General features: G+C 42.5%; 1 protein-coding gene across 2 annotated transcripts in view; it reads right to left on the bottom strand.

The window, feature by feature from the left end:
- Positions 1–1,548: 1,548 nt before the first annotated feature.
- The window catches only part of LOC123026550 (acyl-CoA-binding domain-containing protein 4-like), a 33,373-nt gene continuing 16,670 nt past the window's right edge, over positions 1,549–18,251 (bottom strand). Inside the window, exons 2-10 of one of the 2 annotated variants that reach the window (XM_044436293.1) lie at positions 11,051–11,267; positions 10,113–10,136; positions 8,401–8,523; positions 7,616–7,803; positions 7,114–7,313; positions 5,562–5,653; positions 4,588–4,642; positions 2,816–2,913; positions 1,549–2,718 (exon numbers count right to left, since the gene is read on the bottom strand). In XM_044436293.1, coding sequence (XP_044292228.1) covers positions 2,474–2,718; positions 2,816–2,913; positions 4,588–4,642; positions 5,562–5,653; positions 7,114–7,313; positions 7,616–7,803; positions 8,401–8,523; positions 10,113–10,136; positions 11,051–11,267 — 1,242 coding nt within the window. In that variant the 3' untranslated portion in view covers positions 1,549–2,473. Of the gene's footprint in view, positions 2,719–2,811; positions 2,914–4,587; positions 4,643–5,561; positions 5,654–7,113; positions 7,314–7,615; positions 7,804–8,400; positions 8,524–10,112; positions 10,137–11,050; positions 11,268–18,251 lie in introns of both variants that reach the window. The other variant, XM_044436295.1, reaches the window with a different exon arrangement.

Genomic DNA, 18,251 nt, shown 5'->3' on the forward strand with positions numbered 1-18,251 from the left:
GAAGTCAACCGAGTCTGGACTTTCCTCCAACCCCTTAATAAAAGCCTAATCTAGAAGTGCTAAATGAAAAGTGCCATCATAAATGTGTATGGAATCAGGTATGGATTTTGACAGGTAATTCTTGGGGCCAATTTCACCCCCCACCAAAGCCACACATATACCACTGAATTTTAGCAGCCATGAACAAAGCAATCAGCTTTGTTTCAAACTAAAATTGGTTGTTTTCAACCAAACAATTTAGGAGAAATTGGTTATTTTACTATTGCACCAACAAAATGGGATGTGGTAGGGGCTGTGCTTAGGGCCAGGATAGCTGGTCCCATAAATAATACTGTGCTGGCTTCACAGTTATCATTCTCTGGGACCAATACAAGAGCAGCTGTTCCCAGTCTTATTGCTATACAGGGTCCATCCTCAAATCAACCAACACACCAGTAGCACAGAACTATTGATGCTAAGGGGCCTTATATTTCCTACAATAGGTCAGGCTGCAAAAGGGTTGTGTTTGTTTTTTCCAAGGGCCAAACAAGATGTTATTTGTGCAAACACCTAATCCCAGCCTCCCATTTGTCAAGGTAACAGAGAATGAAAGTGGATAGTTGCACATGAGAAAAAGTGTAGGAGGTTGTGATATTATTATATCATTATATTAATATCCTGTCTTTATTTTATGTATATCCTACCCTTTTGCCCTTCAAGGTGGCTTCCATAATTCTCTTACTCCTCTCAGTCTTATCCTCACAACAACAGCCCTGTAAGTTAGGTTGGGCTGAGAGCTCCATGGCTGAGGACCAGAACCAAGTCCTGCACTCCTAAGCACTACACCATACTAGCCCTTCAGTGCCAGATCTCTGGCAAACTTTAACCCCTCATCCCCCCTACAGCTGAACTTTTTTCAGACCATGCTCAAAGGAAGGAAGGAAATTACAAACCATGGGAGACTACACTTTTGGAAAAGAATTGGTAGACAAGGGAGGGCATTCAAAACCCTCCCATCTTTGCTCAATAAATACTTCTACATTACATTTATGCTCTCCCTTTCTTCCTCTCGCAAGGAAACCAAGGCAGCTTATTAGGATCTCCTCCATTTTATCCTCCCAACAACAATCCTGTGAGGTAGGTTAGGTTGAGAGTCCATGACTGGCCCAAGTCATCCAGTAAGCTTCTTGACTAACCTCATGGAACATGGATTTCCCTAGTCCCAGTTCAATACTCAAAACCACTTTGCCACACTGGCTCCCTAATTTGGCATCTATTTTGGTGCTTAAAAAAAGCCGTCATCTGGATGCTCAAATCCTCCCATTTGTCTCTGTCTCACGATGTCTGTGAAGAACTGCAACTCTTTGCACTGCAGTAAAAGAATCAGTCATTTGTGTGGAAGCAAGTTGCTGAAGAAATCTATGGCATCAAAACTGCTAGATGAGGAACTAAAGTAGTCCCTCCTAGCCAGATGCACCCCTCAGCCTTGAGCTGCCTATACCTTACATATTCTCTTGCTACATGAAGTGGTAACAGCAGAGGGAGTTGATGCAATAAGTCACCAGGAAATAGAAAGCTTTTGAACCCCATGGGGGTTGCCACTTTTTCTGTAAGAGGAAAGTACACACATTTCTCTGAAGTGTTAATTAGAGCTGAATATGTTCAGTCCATAACAATCATTCTGCAGCAGAAAAAGGATGACTCTTCTGACCTGTATAAGGCATACAAATATACGTAGTTTCTCTGGTCTGGGGACACAATTGTTTATCATCATGCAAGATTCATATATTCAGTGAACAAATCGGGAATGACTAAGCCAAACTCTGGTAGTCAGGATTTCTGTGCATGCTTCATTAGAGAATTTAGGTGCAGGTTGCTCAAAACATGGACAGCATTAGCCAGACCAGTAGGATGGGGAGTTCAGAAGAGCAATGCAATATATTGGAGAAAAAACAAACTGGAGTAAAAAGATACAGATTCTAGGGGAATGTAAATCTGACCTAAGTATTTCACAGCTATAGCAAGTATCTGTAGCCCCACCTTGAAAACTTCTAGAATTTGCAAACTTTCTGTAGTATTTATTCATTCACTTGTAGGGAGCATCCAGTGTGTCCCCTCCACTAATAATACAAGCTATAAATGGAACACAGAGATCCTCAGGACTGGATATTGGGGCATGTCACAGTAGCAGCCCTATGGCTTCTTAATCCCAGAATTAGGGTATGTCACAGATTGAAGAACAGTAGGGGATTTAAGGGCAGCAATAATCAAGAACGCTGCCCAAAAAAACATGAAAGTGAAAGCCAACTGCAATCTGTGCTCTACCTCTTGGTAACCAAGGGATGTAAATAATAAGGCCTTCATAAAAAAAAAGAAAAAGTACTACCTTGACATCCCATCCTCATTAACACAGTTGTAAACCATAATTTTTCTCCAAGTCCACAGTTTTTCTGCTGCTCCTTATCTATGGCCATAGCACAAAACTTCCAGTGGCTCAGACTGGATCCTGAGAAGCTGCTGTCACCACCTCAAGGTCCAGCTGGAGTTTGCTTGTGGTGCTGTAGAATTTACCAGCACGGTCTGTGCCGCCGAAGACCAGCACTGTACACAGGTTGTGCTTGCCCTGGCTTTTCTTATCCACATCAGTCAGGTGAGCGTAAGTCAAGTTCAACAGTGTGTGGCCGGCCCGGGGCACAGAACAAAGGTCCCTGTGCTTGACTGTGCTCCAAGTCGCAGTATCTGCAATGCAAAGATAAAAATAGTAGGTACAAGATGCTAGCCGTCCTCGTCCATAACTTGAAAGAGCTTTGCTGGAGACAGGACTGCACAGACCTACCCAGATGGAATGTGAATGCATCCTGAAAGGCTCCTTTGGCATTGCACCCTCCACTTATCAGCAGTTTCTGATCTGAGACTGGGACAGCAGCATGGAAACTAGAAACAGAAGAGAGCACCTTAAGAGTCAACTCAAGACTGACAAGACAGCAGGTGGACCTCACTGATCAGTGTACAGGTTTGCATGATTAGCAGGCAGTTAACAAGCCACAGGGGGCTGTGGGGATTTGCAGTCACCTGTCATGGCATAGCTCATTATGCTGTGTTGAATACAACCAGGGTGGCTTGCTGCTCTGGGTAACAAGCCACCCAGAAACCCGTGGGCTATTGCAGGGCTTAACTGCCTACCGTGGTGACTCCTGAACTGCCCCTTCACCAGGCAAACTGCACAGACTCATTCATGCACCAGCCCCACCTTCTGTCCTCCCCTGTGGGATCATCACCTCTTCTGTTCAGCAGTAAAGCCCCAGTCTCACCAGCCCCTTTGTGTTCTTAAAAGGAATACTGAGTGCCTTTCAACAAGTTCTGCAGACTTGTCAGGGATCCATCACATTTCATCACTGTAAGAAAATGCTTTGACCAGGATTTGAGCCATTGTGAAGCGGCACAGAAAAACATGGAGGCAATGGCAGTGGACAGTGAAGAGGAGTTGGCTCAGTGGGCCTTGTGTAGTTCATAAACTATGTGCAAGAGCACACTTTAAAGTACAGGGGCACAAATCAAGTCAGGAAGCCAAATCCAGCTCACATGGGGTCCCAGTGAAGCCCTTGAGAGGATTCTAATATTGCTATAAGCCCTTCTCTGGTCTTAACCCCCTTCCCCAATTTCCAGTGTCCTGGCTTTTGAGAATTGCCCCCTGCCCCATTCTAAAGGATGAAATGCCTCTTGTTAGGCTTAGTTACTAACAGTAGGAGCTGTAAAGTAAAATATGCTGGCATTTTGGCCCCCAGCATTTGCCTCTGGGTCTTTTGCATTTTCAGCCCCAGCCCCCCTTCCAAAATCAGTCCTGAGTTGAAGGTGGTTCTGCCCCTGTTATTTAGGAAAGGCCCACCTCTCCCATTCCCACTTTACTCAGATTTGCATCTCATTTTATCATCTCCATAGGATCTTAGGCAGGTCAATCAACATCTACAAGCTTTCTCCAATTACAGGGGTACTGCCACCTCAGGCTGTGGTAACAGAGAAATCTGACCTCTGGGGTTCCCCACACAGGCACATCCACTTATGGGGGGGGGGATTGTTCAAGTCTGTGCAGTTTCAACAGTCACCACCTCTTTCCCCACAACTATTATTGTTGTCATTCCTTGCGAGGAACCCAATGCAACTTATGTAAGTCTTCTTCCTCTCCATCTTTGTGCCGCAACCTCCCTGTGAAGTAGGTGAGGCTGAGGAGCAGTGAGTAGCCCAATATCACGCAGTGAGCTTTATAGCCAAGTGGAGACTAAACCCAGATCTCCTGAGTCACGGTCCAGCACTGTAGCCACTACATGACACTACCAATTGTTTGACAGGTTCCCAGTTTGTATACAGTTTCTTCCCCGCTGTAAAATGCCTTTCCTAAGACTTAGCAGCAGTAAGGGCTCTGAACTATGCTGCTGCATTTAGCATTCCCTTTTGCCTTGGCTTGCCACCGAAATGTGACATGAGAGAGCTTCTCCAAAATGGAATTTGCCTTTGGGCTGAAAGATGTTCCACACCTCTGCCCTAGCAGTCACTTGCACTAGTCAAGCAGGAGAGCACATGTAACCTCACAACCTACTTTACCAATCTTACCTGCGAGCAGAAGGTTGTCCAGAGAGAAAACGAACTGATTTGTACTCCATGAAACCTTAAGGTTGAGAAAACAATAAGACATTTCAGATGCCAGAAACTTAACATAAACAAAAGTTTTATACCACCTTAGAGATGAAAGTATTTTATGCCATAAGCATCCAAAGACAAGAGTCTACCACATCAGATGCGTGAAATGTTGTCCTTAGTCAAGTCAGCAGATATATCTGCACGTGTGTAAAAGAAAAAATGTACAGTGGGGTCAAATGGCAATGAAATGAGCAGGGAACATGCATCCCCCCCACCCCAAGAGGATACATCTCACAAAGATTATAGTTCACAAAAATGTATGCCAGAATAAACATTTTAAACAATGCTACAGCAGGATCCCTATATATGCAGGGATATGTTCCAAGTCTCCCAGCAGATGCCTGAAATGGTGGATAATAGCAAACATCATATACTATACATACACATTTCTTTTTTCACAATTTCTCACATAGAAGATTAGTTCTTACTATCCTAGCAACCTCACCATATGATTTTTCCCTTCCCTATTAAATTGAGAATTTTCACTTAAAAGAAGTACTTCACCACTTCTCTTTCAGACTGAGGTCAACTGTGCTTAAGTGAAAACACAGCAGAAATGGGGGATACTGCTACACTTATAGTTTACCCTCCAGCTTCTTTATTTCAACTTAGACAGAATACAATAAAATACTGTGCATCTAGCAATACATATTGCAATACCCCTGTAATTGTACAAGGGCCACTGTTAGAGTATTTTGATTCCCTTCTCCAAAATGTTTTGAAACACAGTTGTCGCCCACTTCCTTCATTCAGAGTTTTCTACCAATATGCAATTTCCTATCTTCAGGCAACTCCCACCAATCTTCAGTGCCCACCAAACGCATCAGCATACAGGTTCCTAAAAGCTATAGTCCATTTAAAGAGACAGGCAATGCCTCAATTCTTACCTAAATCCAGGATGTGCATGTCATTCAAATATGTAGAGGTCCTCTGGCCCCCAAATATGACCAACTTGTTCCTCAACAGAGTAGCTGAATGGCTGCGGAACAGGAAGAACAGCAAACAAGCAACATACCACTAAATGACATATTAGCTCTAATCTCAATAACTAAAATCTTGCTCACATCATGCATTCTGTTAGAATCCAAGTGACGTCACATCAAGCTAGCATGACATGCCCAATACTTGGTCAACTTTAACTATGCTTTAAAAATGTTGCGGTTCCTCTGAAGGCTTTATGGAAATGAGAATAATAATTTTGAAAACCCAAAATGCTAATATAAGGGGATTTCATCTTCAGGATGCAGACAATAAACCACATAACGTAATCGCTTTTACCAGGAGAAATACATCAAGTAACTGAAAGTATTATACCATTGCCTGAGTAGATTTTCCAATATTAGGTGAAAGGCAAAGGACAGAACTCATCTAAACTCAATAACATTAATGATGTGTCATTTAAACAACATATTCAGAAGCCTGTAATTTGGTCCAATGAGCTATAGATGCACCTTCTAGCTCCAAATGCAACATCCAGTAATTTAAACATAGAAGCAGCCATATCTTTTCGTCCATTCTCTAAAGCAGCATTTTGTTACCAGAACAGAAAGGAATTTAAAAAAGCTTCAGCCAGAACCTTCTTACCTTTTCTTACAAAGGTAAGAAAAACCTTCACTAGCCTTATCAATATTAGCTTGGATTCTTAAACCTATAAGTGACATGTGATCCTTGATCCTACCACAGCTGCAGCATCCCTTCATGCCAAAGCTACCCTGAAAGTTGGGGGATGTGCACAGGGGACTACAGATGCAGGAGGAAGTTGAGGAAATTAACTCCCAACATGTGTAGAAGTGCTTGTATTAGATATCACTGGCTCTAAAGCACAGTATGTATACCCATCTTCTACTGAATAGAGAAGGGACACTGCTGTATTCCATAGCTATAACAAGCTCTGAATGGGGAGCGGGGCAGAAAAACAGAGATACTTCTAATAATAAGGGAAGGGAGAAGAAATGTGAAGGCTCAGAAAAATCTGGGGAAGTTCAGGTGAAAACGCTTTCCTCTCAAATTTTCCAAGAATGAGGAAGAGAGGTTCCTTTTCTTCTCATTTTTGTGCCCTCGTCCCATGACTGTAGAAAGGAGCGCGTCATGAGTAAGATTAAATAGCAGGAGCTTTTTGAAAAGCAGCTCTGCTTAAGGGCCTGAGTATACACAGAGCTGTCTCCAGAGGGTCCCACAGCATCAATGAAGGAAGATGCACAAGGGTTCCTAAAGGGATCACTCATTATTTACTTCCAACAGCTTAAAATTATGCTAACAGACATTATGCTGTCAGCCTTTATACAAATCATGTGTGTGCGTGCATGCGTGCATTTAAAAGGAAAGAGGAGACCAGTATGACATTTGACTTCCAGTTGAGGAAAGAACCAACAGAATAGCTTCCAAACCAACATTCCCTTCTCCATAGCCCTCTGAGATCTGAAAGCAAAGGTGCCTCACCCAAGCCTAGGCAGAGGCTTCTCCCCCTCAATAATGGGTTGGTACCAGATCTCATATTCTGGGTTGAAAATGAAAAGAACATTGCTGCAGGCTCCTGTCTCCAAGGAAGACATTTTAGGGAAAGCTCCTCCAAAGACAAATAGCTCCTTGCGGTAGACGATTGCACTGTGGTAGGCCAGCATGGGCACTTTCCCCTTAGCCTGAGGAAGAGATCTCCAGTCACAACAGTGTCTTGGCACATTAGACTGAGTTAACAGCAGCCCTCAAGGCCCTCCCGCTGATGACATCTCAGTGGGATTCCTCCAATTTCTGATACAATTCAGAACTCAGCTGCTCCCCACTTCGTCTATGATGTGGATGAGGTGTTATGCCACATCTCTGCATTACATGTAACCATTCTCACAAGAGGAAATGGGCAGAATGCAGGGAAAGAAAGAAATGGATGCACATACGCACACATATTTTCTTTGGTACTCAGTGGTTTGTTTCTCTTGAAACTCACAGACACATGAAGCCACTTCCAAGAGGCCGTGTCCAGAATATAGATGCTGCCACACTGCTTCCCCTCCTTTACACCCCCAAAGATGTAGATGCGCTTGGTGTCTGGGTCATAGGTAGCACTATGACCCCAGGAACACTGTGGCATAGAAACATTTGTTGGGAAATCCATGGGGAACCAGAAGTCATTGTCTGTGAAATCAGTAGCAAAAGACACAAGATTAGCAAGAGAAAAAAACCTAAAAATGGTCATTAATATGGTACAAGCCTAAATTGGTGTGCAGAACATTAGATACAAAGTCCAAACTTTAATTAGTGAGGTCCCCAAAAATTATTCCCTTAATTCCTGTTAATTTGATGGCTTCCTGGGTTTTGTGCATGTTTTCCTCTTTCTAAAAAGAATGAAATGCCTCTCCAAAATCTTATTTCTTGTTAGTAAGAAGTTTCAAGCTACAATAAGCTGAAATTTGTTTCTGTCCTTTTGCCTATGACTCTACTCACTACTGGAATATGACTCCTGAAGGCTTCTCCAAAATACTATTTGGCCATGAGGCTGAAACAGGTTCTGCACTCTTAGCGTAAAAGCTAGTCACCTTACGCATTGCCAGGATTCAAATATTGCACAGCTAAAATAACCACCACTCATTTTCAGATTCAAATTGAGGGACATGACAGATTCTTCCTTAAAAAGTACCTCTCTGGCTATACTTACTGATTTTCACTAAGCTTCCCTCCCATCACTTCCAGAAAAAGATGCAACAGCCACCATGAGCACTGAAGCAAACTCACCTATTTCCAGTTTCCAGAGAGCATCCTTGGAAAATTGTTGATTAGCTCCTTCACCACCAATCAGAACTGCAGTTTCAGGGTCACTCAGGCACATGGCATGACACCACCGAGGGCTTGGACATGCTATAGAGGGCAAACAGCAGACAGTCACAACCAGAGTACACAATCCATGCTATTGTGAGGGTAAGAATTCAGGAGACCTTTACCTTCATACCTAGAATGCTAAGGATCCCTGTGATTCCCCCGCTAGATGCTTAATTACTAGTTTGTTCTCTCACTTTTTAGGGCACCTAAAGAGTGTAATCATTAAATCTTCCTTGCCTTGGGTTTATCCAGTATTTCTACTACCTTTCCTCATAACTGCAACATTTTAAAAAATCTGAATTTTTATTTTTAAGTGGTGTAATCTGTGTAAAGGTAGATTTGTCTAGCACAGGGATGGGTACAAGGTAGATCATGATCTACTTGTAGTAGTTCTGGGTGATTTGAAGTAGGTCAGAGATGACCCTCAAATTATACTGTTAAACAGAAGAGAATCTGGACTAACAAGAAGTTGACTTTTGTGTCAAAGAATTATAAGCTCCATTCATTTCTGTTACTGAAAACAAACACAAGAGCTTAGTATTCTTTCAGTCTTACCGTGTGTGTGTGTTGTTGTTGTTGTTGTTTTGCACTGGGCCAGGCTTTAGCTGGTGGACCTCAGGGTTTTAACAAAATCCAAAGTAAATTCCACAAACCTGAAGCCTTCCCGCCCCATCTTAGAGCTTAGTTTCCATGTTTGCTAGAGGTACAGTTTAGATATCTGTAATGATGTATCAGGCAAATTAAACTTTCACACCTTCACTGGTACTATTCCAGACAGGACCATTCTATAAACCCCTTTTGAAAATCAATCTTTTATTTAAGACTAATGCTGTTTCAGCTACATTTTTAAGAATACAATATTGATACAAGTGTGTTTCAATGAAAAAGTATCACAGCCTGAACTTTTTTTTAATCCCATCTCTTCCATGCCCACCTTTTCAGCATCACCATAAAACATTTGCATTCAAAATCGGTAATGCTGCAATTCTATATAACTGCTCAAATGTACTTGGAAAGATACAGGCATCTAACTGAACATGGGAGGAACACTGAAGCAAAAATATTTAGACTGCTGCTGTCTAAATATTTCTCTCTCTTTGCAAAGAGGAAGCGCTGAGGCACTGCCTGGATTTGGCTGAAGCTGAGGGTACCTCACCCCTCCCTGTCCTCCCAGAACATACTCCAAGCACTTTTCCCAAAGATGGCTCTTCTTTCATCTGGACCTCAACCAACATAGAAAGAACTGCATCAGATGAGAGAAAGTGGGGCCTTCAAAAGCAGAGTTTCTGCTGCAACTCGAGAAGGCTTTTCTGAAGTTGCAATGGGAAGGCCACCTTTTCCTATAGCTGGCCAGAAAGTGACCCTATGCCATAGGATTATGCCCTAAGTGTGCTGTACCTTCCCTACCCACAAGTTTATGTCACACCTGCTAGATGAACAGAACAGAATTTCATGTTCATATACATGCACAATCAGTGTCCCTTCCTGCTATTCCCAAAGCATGGGGAATCAATTGCAGTCCCATAGGTAACTTACAGTGGAAGAGCAGTGACTGGGTGGAATTAGGAGCTGCCAGTCTGGAAGCAGACTGTAAAACTCAACAAAGAGTCCAAGTAACACTTATTTACCTTGCAGTTCTTTAATCTCTAAGTCTGCAGAAAAAAAACAGATAGAAATGTAATGAATAATAATTTCTAAACCACCTGTAGCTGATGCTTTCTGGGCAATGCAGAACATTAGGTCACCCATCCAGATTTCAACCAGGCCCAACCCTGCTTAACTTCCAAGTTTAGGCAGGATCAGGCACTTTAGGGCTATACACTAGTACAGATGCATATTTATGCTAATATTCAGTGGTGGGCCATGCATTTATACCAGAAAAATATTTTTTATAAATAAATGCATTATTCCAGATTAGACCCATTTATTTTAGAATGCCCAGTCAAAGGTAAATTAATGCAAACAGGCTAGATATGTATACACAATTCTGAGTGACATTACATTAAAAACATAGCTTAGCATCACAGCATTTTTCTTCAGCTGTTGGGAGGCACAATCAGGATTGCAGCATGCAAGGCAGGGGAAGCTAATCCTTTTGTTCCACACTGTACTTCCTGAAATAATCCAAACCACCCAATAATCCCACCACCCAAAACTGGGACTAGGCACTGGGGGGAAGCAGATGTTAGCACAAGTTTTTTTGACTGCATAAAATGAGAACCAGGAAGCTAAAAGTTAAAACATCAGATTTACTTTTGTCTTCATAAAGTGCATGTACAAATCTTGATTTAGCAAGCCTATAATTTCCTGCTAGGTATTTCCCCCAATTCCTATGTAGTGGAGTGAACCATAACTTAGCATTCAACTAGAGCACAAACACACCACCCTATGTCCTATGGGCTGAATCCATGAAGGAAACCACAACCTTGAACTTAGAAGGGCTGAGCAGGACTGTGAAGGACAGGACATCCTGGAGGGTTTTCACTCATGGGGTCAGCATAGGACAGAAATGACTTAATGGCACGTAACAACAGGTGACAACCTCTAACCGTATGGACTCATTTACCTTCAGATTCCTGCTGCCTATCAACTGCTGAAAGGTCAAAGAGAACCCTCCTGGTTTTATTTAGTTGAACAGGGTTAAGTAGACACATTTTCTTCCTGGCCTCCTCACATTTTCCTTGTGTACCACCTAGTTCTGGAGCAGGAAACATCAGCAGTGTTTCCATTGATGGAGAGAACTTTTTTTCAGGCACAACCTCTTTAACAGGCGTTGCTGAAGTCTGAAAAAAATAGAATTCAGGAGGGAAACAAAGCAGAATTGCATTGGGAATGATTTAACACAAACAGGCCCAGTTCTCTAAAGGCATACATTACGGACCATTCCAGCTTTGCCTGCACTTCCTTGAAGCTTTGCTCCTTATGGCCAGTCTGGGACGCAGGACACCAGACTGGATTGCCCTCTGTTCTGATACAGTAGCACTCTTCATATATAGAAAATGCATCTAGGGCTGGTGTGATACTGTGACCTGCACACATCTACTTGAAACAACTCCAAGACATAAAGCCTACCTCAAAGAATTCATCCAATCCCTGGACTGCATCTCCTACACTAACAGGTGACTGAATGCATTACAAAGCCTGAAACAGGTGAGTGGGATGTTGAGTAGCTAAGAAGATGCAAAGATGGGTCATGTTGAAACTGGTGTTCTCAAGAGGTCATGTACAAAGCAGGAGGCTGCTGTCAGGGTCAACATCAAGGGTAGGAATGGCTGGGCATCTGCTGAGAACCCAAATCCCAAGCATCATCAACTAAATACAGGCTCCCTGTTACCATAAAATCACTAAATAAGGAAAACTGTGTCACAACTAAAACAGACCAGAAACCAAAGGGGGAGATTTTGCTTTTTTAGCAGGAACTCCCTTTCCAGAGTACCAGTCTGGAATGGCTGTATTTGGTGTTGCAAGCTCAAGACAAGTTAGCAATTTTGTTGTGCTCTGCCCACCTTGCTGCCCAACAATCTCCCTGTTTGGGCTGATAAAGGTGTACTCAGTGAGAACTCCAAGGCTCATCTCAACATCCACACTGGGCTATTGCATCACAGCAGAGGCTCAGGATCTTCTGCTTGGTGCTCCTGCCAAAGTCCCAATTACTTTATGGAATGCTGAGATGACCTTGGCAGCTGACACCATCGCTTTGTGGTATCCTCTCCTGCTGAATGTAACTCACATGGATCCTTCATACATGACTGAGCTGAGGGCAATGAAACAGGTTAGTTGCCCAGTTCTGGGCACTAAACTTCAAGAAAGATGCAAATCCAATTGGAAAAAGTTAAGAGGAGGGCAACAAAGATGATCAGGGGACTGGAAACAATGTCTTGTGAGGAGAGACTGGATGGCCTTGAGAAGAGAAGACTGAGAGGAAATATGATAGCATTTTTCAAATACCTGAAAGGTGTCACACAGAGGAGGGCCAGGATCTCTTTTCAATCACCACAGAGTGCAGGACAAGGAATAATGGCTTAAGTTACAGGAAGCCAGATTCTGGCAGGACATCAGGAAAACCTTCTGTTACAGCAGTATGGCAATGGAACCAATTACCTAGGGAGGTGGTGGGTTCCCCACACTGGAGGCATTAAAGAGGCAATTGGACAGCCATCTACTAGGAATGCATTAACTTGGAGCCCTGCACTGAGCAGGGAGTTAGACAGTGGCCCTGTAGGCCACTTCCAATGCTACTATTCTATGACATCTAGAACACAAGTGGAGGAAAACTCAGAACAAGTCCAAATGAACACAAGCAAAAGCTCATTATTGAGCCGTGGTGGTGGTGGTGGTTGTGGTGGTGGTGGTGGTGGTGGTGAAGAATTATTCATTTCTCCACCATCACTGCACCCTCCCAATCTTATTTGCAGCTGTTCTGAGCTCTTGGGGGTCTCTTGCAAGCTACCTCAGTGGAAGAGAATAGAACCCTAGACATAATGTTTTCACCTGCTATCAAGGGTTCTATTATATCTGACAGATATAACAGAGCTGACTAAAGATATAATATATAGATCAAGCAATTCAAGCATGTTGATGGCCAGCCTCATTATCTAGATGTCACCAGTAATGCAGATCAATCAGTAGGTAACTTGGATGTTGTTGGATGACATTGTTGGATGACATTGAGTTTTTTTAGGGCATCAGATTATGAACAAAATATCTGGCAAATCTACCCAAAGACTTATGTGCTCTCCTCTTTTCCCTCTAGCTTTATTACATGTAGCAGGGAGGAAATAATTGGCTGGGTCCAGGAGGTGATTGAGAAATGAGGTTGCCCTGGCCTCTTTAACAGAGGCAGTAATATGACATCACCTGAAGAAACATTTCCTTGACCCTGGACTTGAACAACCATAGGCCAGTGACCAGTACCCTTTTCTCAGACAAAATGCTCGAACAAGTAGTTGCCAGCCTCCAGGCATCCTTGAATTAAACTGATTTTCTAGGTCCATTTCAACTGGAGTTTAGGCACAGAAACAGCCTTAGTTGCCATGCCAAATGACTTTTGCTAAGAGAGGAAATCACAGAGAACAAACAGGCCCGAATCTCCCCTTCCATCTCCGAATTGTTTTCAACACCACTGACATAGTGTCTTCTTTATCTGGAGACAATATCTGGAGCAGGCATGGGTGACAGCACTCTTCAGTGGTTTTACTGATATCCTGATACTGAGAAAGAGACACCCTCTTTCTCCAGAAAGTAGTGTCAGGACATTTCTGTTTTACTCTATGACATTTACACTTTGACAACCCCAACAGAAACCACAATACTTGCCAAGAACCATCAAAGCCAGTTCCAGAAAAGACACAGGCTTTGTTGTTTTTGTTAGTTGCAAAGTCGTGTCCAACCCATCGTGACCCCATGGACAACACTCCTCCAGGCCTTCCTGTCCTACACCATCCCCTGGAGTCCACTTAAGCTCACGCCGACTGCCTCAGTGACTCCATCCAGCCACCTCATCCTCTGCCATCCCTTTCTTCTTTTGCCGTCAAATGTTCCCAGCATCAGGCTCTTCTCCAGTGAGTCCTTCCTTCTCATTAGGTGGCCAAAGTATAGTGCATCCAAAATAACCAAAACAGCACCAGACCAAGATTTTTGATAGAGAATTGTCGGTGAATTGTTTCCACCACTAATGAAAATGAGACTGCAGGGATGGATGTTGCTATGAGAGCATTTATTTTCAAATCTGAATATGCACATGGTGCAACCTTAAAATAAATTAGACACAACATGCTGTTGGAGAGCTGAAAAATGATAGGTAAGGATCAGAAGTTTCCTTACCTGTTCCTTGACAGTTAAGAGAAGCTTAATGGGATTACCACTCTCTGTCTGCTTAAAGGAAGCCAGCAGAAGATCCACCCTCCAGTCACCTTCCCACACCAAGCACCTGATCAAGTAAGCACAGACACAACTCACTATTTCTTGCCCCCAGGACCTAAGAAAAGTCTCAAGACAGTAGCACAGGAGGTGGAGAACCTCTTTCAGTCAACAACTGAATTCAATTTCAGATAAGCTCTGGGGATTTACGTTCCAATGATGAGTGGGGCCAGAGACAATGGGCAAGGTCAAAGTACCAGCATATTGTATTTTAAACTCTCCATGCCAGTAATTAAACCTTAACACATGTATTTCAACTGTTCAAAAAGGGGGAAAACTGCACAGTTGCTAGAAAATGACCAATTAACTGCTGTTTGGGGGAGTGGGCATGGCCAGGGAAGGTGGAATCATCATCATCTGGGAAAGTCCAGAGGGATTGATTGGAACTCAGATTTGGCCTCTAAGCCTGAGTCCTCATGCTTGCAGTAACAAATAACAAGTTGAACCCTGAAGACTCAAGTTTAGTTTTAACTCTGTTATTAACAAAGTGGCTTTATTATTTATTACATTTCGATACCATCCATAGAAGTAGTACTGTGGATGGTTCACATGAATCACACAGTTGGAAAGACCATAGGGCCCAATCCTCTGCTCAAAGCCGGATTCAGGTCTCCCAAATTCTAACCAGGCCTGATCCTGCTTAGCTTCCAAGATTAGGCAAGGGTCTAATCAGACACTTCAGACTATATGGAAGCCCTGCTTGATTTGCACAAAACAACAACCCATCGTCTGTAACCAGCCATGGTGGGTTGCCATGTCATCTATTTTCTGCAGAGAGGCTTGGTTTTCATAAACAACTCTTATTAATATATGGCTTATTTTAGGAATTGTTCTTGCCCACAATGAATTATATCATCCAATCCCATCATGGTGATTTCATTGTAACTTGTGGAGAACAGCTATGAAGCACTCAGCATGGCAAACCTCTTGCCATTCAATTTTACCATCATGCCAATAACTGTCTTTCCACCAATACTATAGAAGCACTTTGGAAGGACTGACACCCATTCCTCAGATTTTTTGTGTGTGTGTGTGTGGGGGGGGTGGTTATCTCAAAAATACAGCTGGGGTCTTTGGGGTTGGTTCCCAAAATTACTCAATCAAATATATATAAAAATCTTTCCAATATGGTTTGCTGTACCTGACCAATTTCCTTGTCTGATTCAGCCAACAAAGTGGGTGAAGGAATAGGCAATGCAAGACTAAATATAGGCTAATTTGCACACAGCTGCCAGAGTGGCTGCCCAGTTATAGATGAAGCACCTATAACAGGCAAATGAATGGGAAAAGGAGGAAAGGGAGGAACAATACCTACTCCTTGGCAATGTGATCCTGTCACAAGTATAATCCAGTTACACAGCTTGATATCCCTCAGTGTCCCATTAAATGCTCCAAAAAGTTGTGGGGAGGGACACAGGAAGCGTTAATATCTTCCCTTTCAGGAGTAGCTGGAGAGTGAGGGATGTGTTAAGAAGGTGATGACACCAAGAGCTGTCATTTCAGGACTTAAAACAGAGAGGAAGACATTGCTAAGTGGGAGATGTGTGTATTATCCCCCCTCTGCCATTTGGTGGGTCCACGTTCAGCATTTTTTCCCCTTTACCAGTGTTTTTTAATGGAGATCTGGGCAACACGGTGCAAATTATCCTTTATGCCAGTCTTGCCTTGCCTACAGCACTTGGCTGCTCTCTTGCAACAGACAACCCTTGGCTGCTCCCTTCCTTGCAACAGACAAGGAAATTGACCAAGGAAGACTAGTCAGATAAGTGCACACTTATGAAGGACCATCAATACTTTTTCTGATATGCAATTTTCAGACAATTAAAAAACCTGACCCCAACTACACTTTTATTTTTTTTCAGAGACTTTAAAGGACACTGGGATACATGCCAGAGCCAGTGGAATGCCAAGATTGGGCCCACTTCTACAATACAGCTTTTAAAGGTTGTTGCCTCAGATTCTGAATTAAAATTTCAAGAAGAGAAGGAATCTGAATGCTTAGCTGAAATACCAAGGCCAACCCAGTGATAAAACAAGCATCCATGAAGAACAAAGCAGTTTCTAAGGGAAACTTGCTTAAGCATACAGAGGTGGGTGAGGGCAGACGAAATATTATCAGTCCAATTGTACAGTATCAGTTAAAAAGGGCAAACCAACTGAGAAGCTGGTGGCACAACTCAGATGTTCTCAGTGATTGGCCCATTAACAGCAATAACCTGCCTGAAGATGGAAAGTTCTTTTGGTTTGGAAGAGAGGAGAGTTATTCAGTTTGAAATCAAGGTCATTATCATTAAACTGTATTTCCCCAATAGCCAATATTCTAACTTTGCTAGGGGCTTTGGTTATTGATCTCTGCAATACTCTTATTCTGTATCATAAACCTTACTTAGCTGGCCAGCTTTAAGATAAAAACTATAAACAGAAAGTTTTTTGCTCTAATTTACTTGGAAAGAGGGGCCGGAGAAGACAAGCACACAACCGCCCCGAGGTTGTAAGCCGCCCCGAGGCTTCGGCGAATGGGGCGGCATAAAAATGTTTTAATAAATAAATAAAAACAACACAGGAGGACTGAGGGGGAAAGCAAGGGAGAACAATCTACAGTAAACCCAATCATCTGTTGGGTACACTGCGGATTGTTCAGTTACCAACCCACCCACTGTAGCTTTATTTACAGGGTAGCTTAGTGTGACATGAGAACCCATCCATTGGCTAGCCCTGATAACATTCCTTGTCTTTAAAATGGAATTCCTAAAAACCCTCACAACATGATTGAGAAGCACTTATTATACAAAGAGCACCCTAATACTAGTAGCAAACGACATGAAATCTCCAGATTATAGACTTAACCTTGCTTCAGGCCCCAGTATGCCAATTTGTTGCGGCTTAACACCTGGATTCACTTGTATCTCTACAGCGATGGTTATCTTCTGAGAATAAGACCTCCAGTCACCCAAACCGAAGATCACAAACTGTTTTGGCAGAGGAAGTGGCAAGCGAGTCTGGAAACATTTCCGACCACATTTGCTTAAAGAGAACAAAAAATACAGCCATCTCAATCAGTGCAGTGGGGTAGTAAAAGGGGCACAGTGCAGAAAAATACTTATATGTGTGATTTATTGATTGTTTATTTTCTATGTTGGAAGCTGTCCCGAGGCTTATGCAACTGGGACGGCATATAAAAACCCCAAATAAATAAAATAAAATAAAAAAATAAATAGAAAGACTGAGTTTCTTCTTCCAAAGCCCCCACCAAGAAAGTAGACAAAAGGAACGGACAATGGTCTTTCTGAAAAGCCAGAAATAAAACAGAACAAGCATAATTGCTGTTGATTCCATTCTTGTCTAAGGGTCACTACAGAAGTTGTTCCCCACTACTCAATCCATATATTCTGTATAAGTTTGCTACTGTAATTTGCAAGAAACAGTTGGCTTGATAAAGGGGGTGACCCAACTACATGGGAGACAGATTTTCTTTTAGCACAGTTTTCCCTTTCCCAATCTGCTTTGTAAGTCTGGCATCAGAAATATTACATATATTAAAAATTATTAATTTCTGCAGTACATACATAAACTAATACCTATTCATCAGGAACAGTATATGTTCTCAAATATGCTTCCATTTTGCATTTAAGATGATTTTATGGATGCTACTTACTTATGCATTGATTTATTTATTTTGAGTAGGCACATTTGTACTAAAATGTACTATCTTTCCTTCCATCCTTACATCCATAAATGTCTAGCTTGGTAATAAACTTTGTTGAGCATGCTTAAACTGTGGCTGTCTTGTGAAAAGGGCAATCAGATCCACAGTGAAATTAGGTTTTCTGTTGAACATTTAGAAGTTA

Source organism: Varanus komodoensis, unplaced genomic scaffold (assembly GCF_004798865.1).
Source record: "Varanus komodoensis strain SLA01 unplaced genomic scaffold, ASM479886v1 scaffold3, whole genome shotgun sequence".
NCBI lineage: Eukaryota > Metazoa > Chordata > Lepidosauria > Squamata > Varanidae > Varanus > Varanus komodoensis.